Source organism: Crocodylus porosus, unplaced genomic scaffold (genome assembly GCF_001723895.1).
Source record: "Crocodylus porosus isolate Cpor-Errol unplaced genomic scaffold, CroPor_comp1, whole genome shotgun sequence".
Lineage (NCBI taxonomy): Eukaryota > Metazoa > Chordata > Crocodylia > Crocodylidae > Crocodylus > Crocodylus porosus.
The window spans coordinates 41,757,231-41,772,280 of record NW_017728886.1 but is presented as its reverse complement, the minus strand read 5'-3'; the positions used below and the strand labels follow the sequence as shown (position 1 = coordinate 41,772,280).

Here is a 15,050-nt window from a genome sequence, read left to right as displayed (position 1 = left end):
CAGGTGGCGCTGTGTCCCTGCGCCGCAGCCTCCTACTCGCGGCGCCTGGCCGAGCCGAGCCGGGCCGGGCCGGGCCGGGCCGCGGGGAGCGGCGCCATGGGCAAGCGGGACAACCGCGTGGTGAGTCCGGCCTTGCGGGGGACGTGCCGCGCCAGGCCCCGAGGCGGCTCTTGCCCGGCGGTGCCGCGGCCCCCGGAGCTCCGAGCCGGGCCCATCCCGGGAGCGCCCCCGGGTGACGGGCTCGGCCTCAGCCCCGTGCGCGATAATAACCCGGCCCCGACTCTGCTGGCCGGTGCCCCCGGGAGCGCGGCGCTGCCCTGCACGGAGCCGCGGGCGGCGCTGGGGCCTCCCTGCGGGGCCGCCTCCGTCCTGGGAAGTTTTGCAGGCACGGGGAAGGGGGCTGGTTTGGGCGTTTTGGCGGCGGTGTTTATCCCAGGCCATGTCAGGTCCCCGGGCGGGCACGGCCGCATCGCGAGAGGAGGCGCTTGTGGGGCTTTGTTTGCAGCACTGCCCACACGGCGCTGCCCTCACTGTGTTGGCCTGGGTGCCCAGGCAGCCCTGGGCACGTGAGTGTGGACCCCGTGGCTTTTGCCTTCCTCTAGCAGGGCAGGACACCTGCTCCCCGGATCTCTTGGACGTACGTTGACAGTATTTCAGAGACGCAGGACACCATGTGTGCCTGCAGCAGCTTAGGGTGTTAGGTCTGGGTGGTGTTAGGTTTGGCAGCTGTCTGATGCGGTTTAGATTACGGATTTGGATAGGGATGATCCTACCCCACCAGGAGGTTTGGTGACCTCTGGGGGTCCCCTCCAGCCCGACTTCTCTAGGAGTCTACAATAAATCTTGGCTAGTGCAGGCTAGGTCTGAAACAGAGGCCCTTATTGCTTCATGTGTGTCTTGTAGAAATAACATCTTAGAAACTATTATCCTTATGGTGCTACTTCAAAATCATAGAAAATTAGAGTTGGAAGGGACCTCAGGAGGTCATCTAATTAAGGGGTTCCCAGTCCCTGGGCTGCAAAGGGTTGGCTGCCAGACCAGAAGTGACCGGCATACTGCAGGCCAGCAGCTAATCCTTTCTTATACTGGGTGCGTGCCCCACAGTATGCCGGTGCTGGTCCATGGCCACTTCCAGTCCACGGTTTGCCAGTTTGGAGCTTAAAAAGGTTGGGAACCCCAGTTCTAATCCCCTGCTCCAAGCAAGACCATCCCAGCCAAGGTTGTCTATGCAAATCTTAAAAACCTCTAAGGATGGACATTGCACAATGCCTCTGGGTAGCCTGTTCCAGTGCTTTACTACTCTCCTCTTCCGCCTCATTATTCATTTATTTATTTATTTATTTAGCAAGTGCAAATCCGCCAAGCCATAGCTTCCTCATTAACTGAGTTTAATATTATTAATCCAGCTCTTAGTTTGTAGATGGGACACTTCTCAATGATGTGCAACATAGTTTGTATCTTTCCAAAAGTGCACAATAGGTTAGCACTAAGGCCCCATCACTGACGTTCCCGTTAGACTGAGGGAATGGATAGGAGCCTCCTATGTGTTAGCAAGGCAGTGGAGCTTATGTTGCTTGCACAGCTGGGTAGCACTGGATGCTGCAACCCTCAACTGATACTTTTGGCAAGCACAGCATCACAAAATCTTCAAAAATAAAAAATGGAGGAAGCTAGGCATTCCAGTGCACTGCATTAGAAAGCTTGTCTGAGTCTATCCTAACTGTGTAGTTGGTCCCCTGAAAACTATCATCCACAAAACTTCTTTCCTCTTGCATTTTTTCTTAAGTAAAACATTAAAGTTATTTTTATTAGCCAAGTTTTAACTTAAAGGTCTATTTTCTGCATTTCTAATTGAATTCCTGTTTCCATTAAAAAGAGCTTAGCACAAGTCATGAATAAAATAATTAACCACTAAAGAAGTGTCATTCAACATATTCTAACATAAAATGTAAAAATTTAGAATATGAATAAATATGTGTTAAATTACACACATGTTTTACTGTGAAGATTATACATGTTCCTGGATAGCAAAAAGGAGTACCAGTTATAGTGTAAAGTCTATACCTAGATGCAGATCAAGATGTGCTAATGGTTACTAACCAAAGGCAAGCGGCTTTTAGAACAATGCTGTAACCAAGAAGTACAGGTGAACAAACAAAATCAAAACTGATGATGTAATGGGTTTCTGCTTGCTGATTTAAATTGATTGAAGTCAGGAATTTCAGTTGCTTTGATTTAAATCAATCCATCTTGGAATGTGCTCATTTTTTATATTTCTTTTAATTAATTTAATTTATTATTTATGTATTTCCATGTGTCCAAACACGTAATGAATGGTTAAAGAACTGCAGCTACCCTAGAAAACTGACTCTCCAACCATACAAATAGCATCATAGTTTCATAGTAGTTAATCTGTTCAGGTCCCTCCTGACTCTATCTAGCCTGACCCCCTGCCACAGGCAGGAATGAATGCTGGGTTCACAAGACCCCAAACTGGTGATCATCCAACCTCCTCTTGAATTAGCCCAAGGAAGGGGCGAGGACCACTTCCCTGGGAAGTTGGTTCCAGATTTTGGCCACCCTAACTAAAATACTGCTTTCTGATCTCTGACCTAAGCCTGTTCTCCATCAGCTTGTTACCATTGTTCCTTGTCACCCCAGGTGGTGCTGGGGAGAAAAGGGCTCAACCGATTTGCTGTTGATCTTCCCTGATGAGTTTGTAGGCAGTCACCAGGTCCCCCTCAGCCTCCTCTTCCTGAGGCTGAACAGGTTCAGGTCCTTCAATCTCTCCTCGTAGGGCCTGTCCTGCTGCCCTCTCAGCAAGTGGGTGGCCCTCCTCTGAACCCTTTCCAGACTGGCCACATCCTTTTTGAAGTGTGGTGCCCAGTACTGGACGCAGTACTCCAACTGTGGCCTGACCAAAGTCGCACAGAGGGGGAGTATCACCTCTCTGGACTGGCTTGAGATGCACCTTTGAATGCATGACAAGGTCTTGCTGGCTGATGTCTGGCATTGGCGGCTCATGTTCATCTTGGAGTCGATAATGACTCCAAGATCTCTTTCCGCCTCTGTGCTTTCAAGAGGGGAACTCCCCAGCCTGTATATATGCTGTGGATTCCTTCTCCCAAGGTGCAGCACCCTGCATTTGTCTATGTTGAACCCCATCCTATTCTCATCTGCCCACTTTTGTAGTGTGTTGAAATCTAGTTGCAGCCTCTCTCTCCCTTCAAGTGTGTCCACCTCGCCCCACATCTTAGTGTCATCAGCAAACTTGGACAGCGTGCTTTCCACCCCCTGGTCCAAGTCGCTGATGAAGATGTTAAACAGTGCTGGCCTGGGGACCGAGCCCTGGGGTACCCCACTGCTCACATCTCGCCAGGTTGAGTATGACTTATCCACCACTACTCTCTGGGTGCACCCCATCAGCCAATTATTTACCCATCCAACTGTGCAGGCATCAATGCCACAGTCGCTAAATTTATTGATGAGGATGGGGTGAGAGACAGTGTCAAAGGCCTTCTTAAAGTCCAGAAGGACTACCTCCACAGCGACACCATCATACAATGTGTTGATTTAGTTATTTGGTCATAAAAGGCAATCAGGTTGGTCAGGCAGGACGTGCCTTGGTGAACCCATGCTGTTTGCCCCTGAGCATGATCTCCCCTGCAGGCCCCCCATAGATGTGCTCCTTCATGATTCTCTCCAAGATCTTCCTGAGCACTGAGGTGAGGCTTATAGGCCTATAGTTACTTGGGTTCTCCTTCCTCCCTTTCTTGAAAATTGGGACCACATTATCCAGTTTCCAATCCCCCAGCACCTGGCCGGATGACCACGAATGCTCATACAGATGCTCATCCATTGATCGATTTACAGTTCTTGGTTCCAGCAGTTGGACATGCCTGTAAAAATCATGCTACTATGTCTTGTGTTGTCCCTAGGAAAGTCACCCAAATTTGGCCAAGATATGTACATGCTGAGTAAGATTTTCTTTCTTCACTTTTATAGATTCTCTAATTGCTGGGTGCAAGGGCTGGGCTGTGGGTGGGCAGGGAGCCCCATTGCAGGACAGTGCAAGTATCCACCCTTTAACCCATGGCTACAAAAGTGAATCTGAGCTTTACCTGTAGTGGGTGTTTCTAGATGCTATGAGGATGGGACTGGGCACTGGAACAGTGAGCAGGGACCCTGTATTGATCAGCATGGAGGAGGAATTTATCTGATTTATATTTAGAGAAAGGAAGAGAAGTGCTGTGGGAGAAGGATCGATCGTGGCTGTTTGAACAAGAAAACTTGAACTAGGAACCAGCGGAAGAACAGGAATGAGGCACCTGAAGATGCATTTGGTGCAAAAGGATCAGGTTGGGCAGAGAAACGGGAGTGTGGGGAGATTATGGAGGGCTTGACATAGAGCATAGAAAGGAGCCTGGGTGTGAGATGTGTGGGGACTGCATGAGAGGCAGGGAGGGCTGGGGAAAATAGGTAGCCAAGTAGTTGGGGTGGACTAGGCTAGGGTGAGGAGAAGGGAGATTGGGACTTGGCAGTTGTGGAGAGAGAGTCTAGGAGTGGCTACAGAAAGCAACAGACATTTGTATGAGAAGCCTGGAGAGTGACCCAGATTGGAAAAGGGTATGCCTGCTGGAGCATACTCATCTCCAGAATCAGGATCTCACCATCAGGATCTTGCCACCAGATATTTGTAAACTCCTTTCACCTAGTATCTGATCCTTTGCTAGTTCTGGCCCACATAAAAGGTGCTATGAAACTGTTTTTGTCATTCACTTTCTTAGCTTGAGTAGTAGAGGTCCATGTAGTACATTTAGAGGTTTTAACTTGGCTAATGACCAACATGGTTTTCAATATGCTGCTCACGAAGGAATTTTTTCAGTTTTGCTTAGTTAAAAAAACCTAAACAACTGAACACACAAACTAATCTGAAATACTGTTTGCAAAGTCAAGCACTTAGAATTTAGGCAGTGACCCACTACTGCATATGCATTATGATACAGTCCTAATTATACAGTCACCTACTGTTTTTTCTGCACAACCTGACTCTTCCTGTACCCAGGATGAATGGTGTTCTGGGGATGAATCAAGTCTCTAAAGTAAAGCAAACTTGTCTGTAGGATCACTGCCACGTGTATTGCAAGAGTGGGGAGTACAGAATGAATGAAGGTGGGAATTGCTGGAAGAGGGGATGTTCTTTATGGCCACTGAAGTGTGTCTTGAATGTTTTGATTCTGGGTCTTTCACATAGTTCCTATGTGATGCTGGCAAATCAGTTGACCCAAACTTTTACAGATTTTCACAAATTGTAGCCTATTTGTTGTTTGAATGCTTGCTTTAAGGCTACCTATGCAGCAGTGCTGTGCTCTCAGAGCTACAAATGACTGGTGTAGGAGCTGTGCTTTGTACATGTAAGGCACTATATGAAGCTATAAGCTGAGAAACATATCTTAGGCATCTCAGATTGGGTACCTGAAATTAGTGGACACTGAACACTTTGACAATCGCTTTTGTTTAATTTCTTGTCTAAACTGCAGGTAGTAATGCTAACTCCTCTCCCAAGGATGTTGTGAAAATAAAATGTGAGGCACTTGGGTGCAATAGTAATGAGAAGCCCATGAGGAAATTAATACTTGTCTTCAGAAAAGGTTTAAGTACCCTACAACGGTGGCTGGAACTTAATAATGAGGCAAAAACAAGATATCTCTAGTATATCTCAGTTAATGAGCTGTCATGTGAATAGAATGCGACATGGGACCTGTGGAGAAAACGATGGAATGATGTCCTTGGGGTGTATTGTAATGTGTACGTACAGTGGAACTAAATTATCATTACACAAGTAGCTTTAATTCTGGTATTTCTTAAATTTTCAGTGTTTAACTGTGCAATCCACATATTTTAGCACACTTTTTGTCATATGCATTTCATGTGTATATATGCCTCTTGGTCTATAGATACATATATTTAGATTTTAACCAAAAGGGTAGACAGAGCTCAAATAGGTATAGAAACTAAAATAACACAAATTCTTAGGAAATGATTTGCTTAAACAGATTTTTCAGTAGTTAGTGATGTGGGATCAGGTTTAATTTCAATTTATAAAACATACCATAATTCAGAGTACATATAAAGAGAATGCGTTTAATTGAAATCCAAAAGATGATAACAGCATTATTGATTTTTATCATAAACAGTTGAGTATTTTAGGGTTCAAAACATTCTACTTGAGTACTTGTATATGGTTTTAAATTATGTTAAATTCACCCAACTTTTCTCTCTATTCATTTATATTATATTAGGGACCTACTTAAATTACAATTTTTGCAGGAACCGTGAAAAGCACCAGTTTCCATGAATTTGTGTGGAATCCCTTGGGAGTGGTTGGAAATTTACTAAAAATAAAATGCTAGCTCCCCAATAGAAGCCAGGAACTGCTGCATGCCAGCCTTGCAGCCCCCCCCCAGAGAGGGGGAAAGAGGGGTAGGAGAAGCTGCCGACACAAAGGGGAGCAGCCAAGGTGGTGGCCACCCCATTTCCATCTGCTGCTGACTGGCCAAGAGGGCTGTCTTTTATGTGGCAATCAGTGGCAAAGGGCGGGTCCTCATGAAAGGCAGCCCGCAGCCAATCAGCTGCAAGGGGTGGGTCTGCCAGGGCACCTCAGTCTATGAGAGGCTGGTTGGGGGGGACTGCTGCAATAAGCATCTCACAATCAGCCCATGAAATTGCCTGTCTGCCACCTTGATTTGGGCATGTTCCTAATAATAGAGCACTAGCTCTGCTATAATTAAGGGATGTTTTAGTATTGAAACAAATATAAGAAACAGTGCTGAGATGCCCATATGAAAATGAAGAAAATTTTTACTGTTACAGTTTTTACCAATGTGACTAGTGCATCTCATACAAAAAATTCAAAACACTACAAATGATGTCAAGTACCCCAAGGACAGAGGCTTAGTGAAAATATATTATCATAACAACTATCCTTTTGTGAATAATAAGCTTCACTATTTTAGACTTGAAATTGACAATGTTAATTGTTGTGTTCATGCTGCCTGTCAGCTTGAAAAGAATTCTTGATTTGGTTAAATTATAGAATCAGATGGAAGTAGGGCTAGAAGGGACCTCAGTAAGTAATCTAGTCTGGCCCTCTAATCCGGGTGGGATCATCCTATCTAACCCATCCTAATTATACAGGTCTAGCATATTCCACACACAACTGTATGAACAGGCACGCAGCTATTAAACAGTGTCCCATAACATCAAAAACACTGCAGTTTACCCCAGGTGAAGGGGGGTGGGTCTATACTTATTTGAGTTCTGAAGACATCATGTCTTACCACTGAAAGGACAGAAAGTTGTTGAATACACTTGAGCAATCCGGGGAAGAGAACCAAACCCCCTGCTACAGAGGAAAGCAAAATTTTTGATAGTTTATGCCAGTTTGACCATGGGGTAAAATTTCTTGACTTCAGATGTGGTGATCAGTCTAACCCTGAGCAAAGGGGCAATGCTCTCTTTAGCTAGGAAACTTCATACTTAAATCCCTGCAGAAGCATCAGCAGTCCCTGTCAAAATCCCTAGTTTTGCCTTCAGCCAACACCCAATGCTTTTAAGAAAGAAACTGTCTCCACCCCTCCCCCAAAAAACAACTCTAACATCTGTAGTAAACAGGGGGGAGAGAATGAGCTATATGTACTCCGTTGCAGAAACAGATTTTTTTTTCCAGTAAGAAATATTGCATATAAAGTGTTTTGTGTATAAAGCAGAATGCATTAATTTATTTCTTGCTTTGTTTTGTCGTCTTCAAGGCTTATATGAATCCAATAGCTATGGCTAGAGCACGAGGTCCCGCCCAAACTTCAGGGCCAACAATACAGGACTACCTGAACAGGCCAAGGCCAACATGGTAAGTGTGGAAATACCAGTTTTCTCCTTTTACCAAGCCATCTGTTTGATGAAAGGTTGTCCTCTCTTAAGGTAGTACAGGGCCCTCTTCCCTAGCACGTGTTAATGTTTTAAAAAGTGTTTTTTGTTTGTAGCCAAAATATTTCTTTCTAAATATGTTCTAATTTTTATATTTTTAAAAAATAACAGTTTTTAAAAATGATGTTTTTTTTAATATTAGATGACAGCCCTTTAGCTTTTCCAAAGACTAGTCCTTAAAATCTTGTAGCAACAGTTTCTGTGAATGTTAAAATGTTGCTCTCTTTTTTTCCAAGGCTGCTAATACCTGAATGTTACATGCATAGTTGATTTCTATGCTGCCTTCCTCAGAAAAGCTCATGGTAGCTTACAATAATAAAGTTATAAAAACAAATAAAATAATAAAACAATAACAAAATGGTTTTCCCAAAGAATTACCTGGAGCTTAACCCCACCTGCTAAAAGCCTGGCCAAATAAAAAGATATTGCACCACTTCTGAAAGATGGCCATTCTCAGTATCTGGCAGGCCTCCAGGGGGAGGGAGTTCCAGAGCTGAGGAGGAACAACCAAGAACAACTTCCCACGAGTTTTGGCTAAGTGAACTTGGTACACAGATGGTATTTACAGGAGGTTGTTTTTGGCTGACCTTAGCAATTGGGATGGAGCATAAGGGAGAAGGCGGTCCCTTAGATACAAAGGACATGAGCCATTTAGGGCTTTATAGATATATTTATATATTTTTTTGGTATTCATTTCTAAACAGGATCACATCTAGGAAAAAGGCTTGTTGGGTACATTTTAAAATGGAAATGACCTTGCACAACTGTTTTAGCTGGAGCTATAACATATTTGAAAATGAGTTGCCAAAATTATCTGGTGTTCAGTCTATTTTATCTGGCAACATTACAAACTCCAAGCACAGTTACAGTTACTTAGTACCAATGTTAGATCTTGCAGAGAGATTAATCTGCACTATGTAGCGTTTTAGATATTTTGTAATCTGTAACTGGTAACCTATATTTCTCTTTTCCCCTATGGGAATTTTTTTTTAGCTGTATATACATTTGCATCAAGGTGTATAAATCTGGTTACTCTTGTTTCTAAAAAAGGGAAGAAGTAAAAGAACAACTAGAAAAGAAAAAGAAAGGATCAAGGGCATTAGCTGAGTTTGAAGAAAAGATGAATGAGGTTTGTGAATTTGATTTATTTGATGTTAGTGAATTATCTGGAAAAATTACAAGAATGCTTTCTTTCCCACTATCATTAAGATGATGAACCCATGTTTGTTCATATAGGGATGTACATGTGACTAGGAATACTTAATAAGTTAACTTTCTGTTGCAAAATGTTTGAATTAGTTAAAGAAAGAAACATCCCTTCCATCCCATTTCCAGTGCAGGGTTGTTTTTCATAGTTTAAGCTTGGACAAATCCTGGCCAAACTTGTTTTTAAAAAAAAAGTCCCACTGACAAGTATTGAAGTTTTTTAATACCCTTTCTGACTGAGAGTGGGCAAGCATTGGAACAGGCTGTCTAGAGAAACTGTGAAATCTCCATTCCTGGAAATGTTTAAGAGCAGGTGAGACAGACACTTGACTGGTATAGTTTAGTAAGGGATGATCCTGCCTTGAGCATGGGGCTGTTCTAGATAACCTCTTGAGGTCCCTTCCACTAGAATTTTCCTATGTTCTAGTGATCCTGTTCTTGCAATCTCAAACATACAGTTTATCTCAGGAGTGGGCAAAATACGGCCTGCTGGCCACATCCAGCCTGCAATACCATTCTGCCTGGCCTGCGGAGCCCCTAAAAAATTTAGAAAATTAATATGCATCTGGTCTTTGTTCCTGTCAAAAATGACAGGAACCAAGGGCAGTAGGGCCCAGGGGAAGCCCGGCAGGTTCCCACAACAGCAAGGCCTGCCTGGCCCCAGCAGGGGCCTCAGTAGGGGCTTCTGGCCTGGGACCACATGGCTGCTCCGCACCAGAACCACAGGGAAGGGCGAGTGGAGGCAGGAAGGGCAGGGGAGGACCCCAGGCAGGGAAGGAGCCCAGGGAAAAGCTGAGTGCGGGCGGGGGAAAAGCGGCCCCACCCCTGCCCTGTGGCCAGCGCTCCCTCACTTCGAGCGGCTGCAGCAGGAAGTGTTGGCCATGGGGCGGGGGTGGGCCCACTTTTCCCCATGCTCAGCTTTTCCCTGGGCTCCTTCCTGGCACAAAGGAAAGCGGATTTTCCCCTGCTCCGTAGCTAGCGCCCCAACCTGTAGCCACTCACAGCCCACGCGGGGCTGTCCAGAGCAGGCACAGGCAGCCCCAGGTGGGCTGCAAGCGGCTGCAGCCTAGGGCGCTGGCCATGGGGTGGGGAGGGTCCGCTTCTCCCCCTCGCCCCCCCATGCTCAGCACCGCTTTGTAACCCGGCCCCACTGCCAGCCTGGGCCCTGTGTTGGCTTCAGGCTCACCCGTCAGGGCTGCACATGGTGATAGCAACTGTGGCCCCCCCCGCTTGCCATATTGGGCAGTGTTTTCCACCGCCGCCTCTGGGCTGCCCAGCGCATGAGCTCTGGGCGGGCAGCAGCAGCCAACACTGCCCGGCGCAGCAAGTAGAGGGGCAGCTTGGAGCCCAGGCTAGCAGTCGGGCCGGGTGACAAACTAGCGCTAAGCACAGGGAAAAGTGGCCCCTCGCTCGCCCTGTGGCCGGTGCCCCGTGCTGTAGCCATTTGCAACCCGTGTGGGGATGCTTGTGCCTGCTCCAGACAGCCCTGAGTGAGGTGTGAGCACCTGCAGCAGGGAGCGCTGGCCATGGGGCAGGCAAGGGGCCACTTTTCCCTGCACTCAGCACCAGCTTCTTCCTTGCCGGCAAGCAGGGGATCAGGGTGTGCGCTGCCCCCCACCTGTATCGTAACCTATAGAAACAAGAAAGCGCGCAACTCTCTTGTCAGAAGCTTCAGATTAACAATTGTGACTATCCAGATAAGAAGTGTGTTCTTAATTTGTTTGCTTATGATGGAAATATACAAATTTAGTTGGACATTCTGTATCCTAAAATAGTTAAGGTGTTTAAAAGCCCAAATAATTGGAGCATCAGGAAACAAATTAGTAAATTTATCTACATCTATAAAATGCAGCAAAGTACTCATTTTGTTAAGTTTAAATACTTTTCACAAAACCTGCAGAAATAACACTTTTATATGATTTTCAGTCCTGGGCAGAGGGGTTCAAAGGATCTCAATAACAATAAGTGTTTGAAATAGTAACGATTTCTGTTGCTGCTTTTCAGAATTGGAAGAAAGAACTGGAAAAACACAGGGAGAAATTACTAGGTGGAAATGAGAGTTCCTCCAAAAAGAAGGAGGTAAATATTTTCAATTTACTACACCCTTCATGTTAGCAGGTGGATTTTTCTGATGGGACATTATTTGCTGGTAATAAATACATTAAAATAACCAGCATCAAAGAATGCAGCTCAAAGTGCAAACTTAGATGCAAGCCAAAATGCAAACTCACTTCTAGGCCTTTTGGCTAAGATCAAGTGTTCGTTCTTTATCTGTGATACATGTCAAAAGACGATACAAGATAACAGAATTTATCTCTTCTTTTAGAAGAAGAAAAAGGAAAAGAAGAAATCGAATAGGGTGAGCAAAGTTTTCAGGGCATTTTTCTTTTTAATTTTTGTGCTTTGGGTTCCAGGAAAGATGCAACAAGAGTTTAAATTATACCTAGATGTTTAAAAACCTGCTTTTTACATATTTATCTTGTTTATCTGTTAGTGGTCATTTGATTGATATATAATGGAAAAAAACATAATTTTAAATTTCTGTTTAGAGTTTAAAAATAGAAAATTTGGCCAGAGAGTGCCATTTATGGAATTTTTTTATTTGAGGAAATCTTAAATCCACGCTTCATGCAGCTTTATTTGAGCAGCTCTCCTCAGGCTGGTCTCTTGAAACTGAAAACACCATGGAAAATGCTTACAAATGTTGAGACACTGGGGGGAGTATTTGTGTGGACCTTTAAGTATTTGACCAACAGACAAAATGTTGCATCTCACAAGTTTTACTTTTTGTTGTGTTTGGTCAAGTTGTCTTCATCTTCCTCTTCTTCATCAAGTTCTGATTCTTCTAGCAGTGTATCTGATTCTGGTGATGAGGTAAGAACTAAATTACCGGAATTGCAAAATGTTTTGTGTATCTTCTATGAAATGATGCCACTGGATAAGTTATGCTTGTGTCCCATCAAGTATCCTCCTTCAGTTTAGATTTGATTAGGGATCTGTATCCAAAAAGAGAAATGGGTTTTGTTTGAACAAGAGAAAATGACAGGAAATAAATAGGCAGACAGCGTTCTTTGGGTGAATCCGATATCTTTTATTAGATCAACTTAAATAGTTGGAGAAAAATTTTTTGCAAGCTTTTGAGTTTAAAAGCCCTTCATCAGGCTAAGGAAGTCTCTGCAGTTGGTGTATGCTCTTCCTGGTGTGTGCTCTTGCCTGGCCCAGGACAGCATGTATGATTGGAAGGGACCTACTGAATTTACAGTGGAGATAGTGTGCAGCAGCTCCTTTAATCTTGCGTATTCCCCCACACACACCTCATCCCTTGGCCTGCCCCTCCCTTGCTGCTAATTAGTGGAGGACCCCACTGCTTCCTGATCATCAGGGAAGCTAAAGCCACGGTTTTAAACATGGCACAGTTTTTGCCTCCCCATCAGTCAGCAGCAAACAGCAGGGCTGTCCAGGACCCCTCAGCCAGTTAGTGGTGGGAGGCAAAAACGGCACCATATTTAAAACTGCAGTTTTTGCCTCCCCACTGATCAAGAGTGAGCCATAAGCAGAGCCCCTCCACCAATTGGGGGATTGAGCGGGGTAGGGGGAACCTGTAAGATTAAAGGAACCACCGTGTACATTCCACTTCCGCCATGAATTCAGCTGGTCCCTAGTGATTGGGCAGAACTGAGCTGCACCATGCCACCTGTACCATGTCTCCCTCCCTGCTGCCCTTTCTTGCCTTCACTTACCTTCACTGCAGAGGGCTTAGGGATCTACAGCAAGGGTAAACATGGGTAGCTTGGGTGCTCAGTGGGGGCAAAGATTTGTAAACCACAGCAAGGGTCCAGGTCTCAAACACAGGACCATTGTGCCCTGATCTATATAAATGTTTCAGTGACTTCCCTCAAAGACACTATGTTAGGTTTGCTCAGGAGAAGGACATGACTGTTTCATCCAGCAAAGAACCTTCTTGTGCAACAAAAAGTATACATATGGACACAGCATCACCACATGATCACTATCACTAAACCAAAACAAATTTCATAAACATGAATCATATTAAATACCTACAGATATTTTAAATAAAACAGCGTTTTAGTTAGTGAGGTTAACATAGCTTTTTACAGCACATATTTTAAATGCAGTTTTGAAACAGTCTGCTTAAAATGTTTTGCTCCTTTTGTGTATTGGCTAATACTTGAATATAGCTTCTTACCCAACTATATTGGGTATGAACAACATTTTAGATGTGTTGAGTTATCTTGATTTGCTTTGATATTCCTGTAAATTGCATATTTTCCCAGGTTTCTTTCAGTATAGAGAGCCCCTAAATTAAAAGTAAAAGCTGTGTGTGCTGTTTTTACTTAGAAAAATCTTTTTGGCATGCTCATCTAGAACTCGTACTGATGAAGAGTCAGGTCCTCTGGTATACAACCGAGAGAAAAATCATAAACAAGAAAGCTTGAAAAGAATCCTGGATTTATCACTAATACAAATGGTGAATAAATACAGAAAAGATTAGGAATGTTATTCATCATACAAGTCAAGTATTGCCATGTTATTTATATCAGCAGAATATATTCATATGTGGAAATTTTAAGTTTCCATGTTCTTCAAACTGAATACTCAAGTTTGGATTTTTTGTAAAAAAAAATTTATGAATAGGATAAGAAGACAGGGAAGAAAAGGAGAAAAAAGAAGTACCGCTCCTCACGGAAGTCTTCTGAAGGTTCTACTTCTGATTCTGAACCAGACAGCAAGGTAAAATATAACAGTATATAATTCTCTTGAAAATGTATCTTATTTGGATTGTAAACATTTTATTATCTGTGATTTTGATTTTGCACAAGTACATTAAAGCAATGCTGCTTTGTGGCAGCAAGCTTTTCTTCCAGTCTGTTGCCATATTGAACTGTAACCATCATGTAGTTTAGCATTTAAGTTCAGTACACTAGCCAGAAAGAATAACTTGATCTTTAGAGGATAGATTTGTCAATAATTCAAACTGTTACTGCTGTCTTTTGAATTATAGATGTATATTTCTTGTTTTCTGCTGAAACAGACTGTTTTGGTATAAAATTAATGCTTACAAATTGATTCTTAAAAATGAAGATATCTGAACATGTCAGTCCTTGAAATAGGGGTGTAGGTTGTAGCCGTGTTGGTCTAAGGCCCATAGGCAGACAAGGTTCTTTGAGTGAATCTGGTATCTTTTATTAGACCAACTTAAACAGCTGGGAAAAACTTTTAAGCAAGCTTTTGGGTTAAAAAACCCTTCAGCAAGCTGAGGAAGTTTCTGCAGTTGGTGTGTGCTCTACCTGGATGGAATGAAATCCTTTCAGTCCTTGAAATTGAGCTTCAGAACAAGTACATTCCCTACAGAAATCTAAAAAAGTTCTAAGTGAGCCTTTTACAATTATAGTCATAATTTTCATTATGGTATGGGGAACATTTTATATGGACTTCCTTTTTTTAAGGAAAGTACAAAACAAAGGGAAAATTCCTTTTAAGGACACTTCTATTTTTCGTCTTCAGCTCTCTCCGCTGTGGCAGGTAATAAATGATTATGATCTTTGGTTTAAAAAATTGTTTTTGAAGTACTTAGTGCACGTGCTATTTATATTGTGATAATCCAGACCTACAAACATGCATTAATTTGTGCAAATTGAGAAAATTGAGCTTTTTGAGAGAATTATTCTGGTGCATATCCACAAGGAGCCAGCAGGGAAGATTATGCTTAGGGCAACCCACACAGGTTCATTAGTGGCAGGTCCTGTCAGACCAACCTGGTGGGCTTCTACGACCAGGTCACCAAATCCTTAGATGCAGGGGTAGCAGTGGACAGTCTTCCTGGACTTTCGGAAGGC

General features: G+C 43.6%; 2 protein-coding genes across 2 annotated transcripts in view; both read left to right on the top strand.

Moving 5' to 3' along the window:
* The window catches only part of CDK6 (cyclin dependent kinase 6), a 369,693-nt gene that overhangs the window by 207,821 nt on the left and 146,822 nt on the right, over positions 1–15,050 (top strand). The window lies entirely within an intron of this gene.
* FAM133B (family with sequence similarity 133 member B) overlaps positions 18–15,050 on the top strand; it is a 27,601-nt gene continuing 12,568 nt past the window's right edge. The window contains exons 1-7 of the mRNA XM_019533218.1: positions 18–120; positions 7,812–7,909; positions 9,037–9,115; positions 11,197–11,271; positions 11,519–11,551; positions 11,998–12,066; positions 13,849–13,944. Coding sequence (XP_019388763.1) covers positions 97–120; positions 7,812–7,909; positions 9,037–9,115; positions 11,197–11,271; positions 11,519–11,551; positions 11,998–12,066; positions 13,849–13,944 — 474 coding nt within the window. The 5' untranslated portion in view covers positions 18–96. The remainder of the gene's footprint in view (positions 121–7,811; positions 7,910–9,036; positions 9,116–11,196; positions 11,272–11,518; positions 11,552–11,997; positions 12,067–13,848; positions 13,945–15,050) is intronic.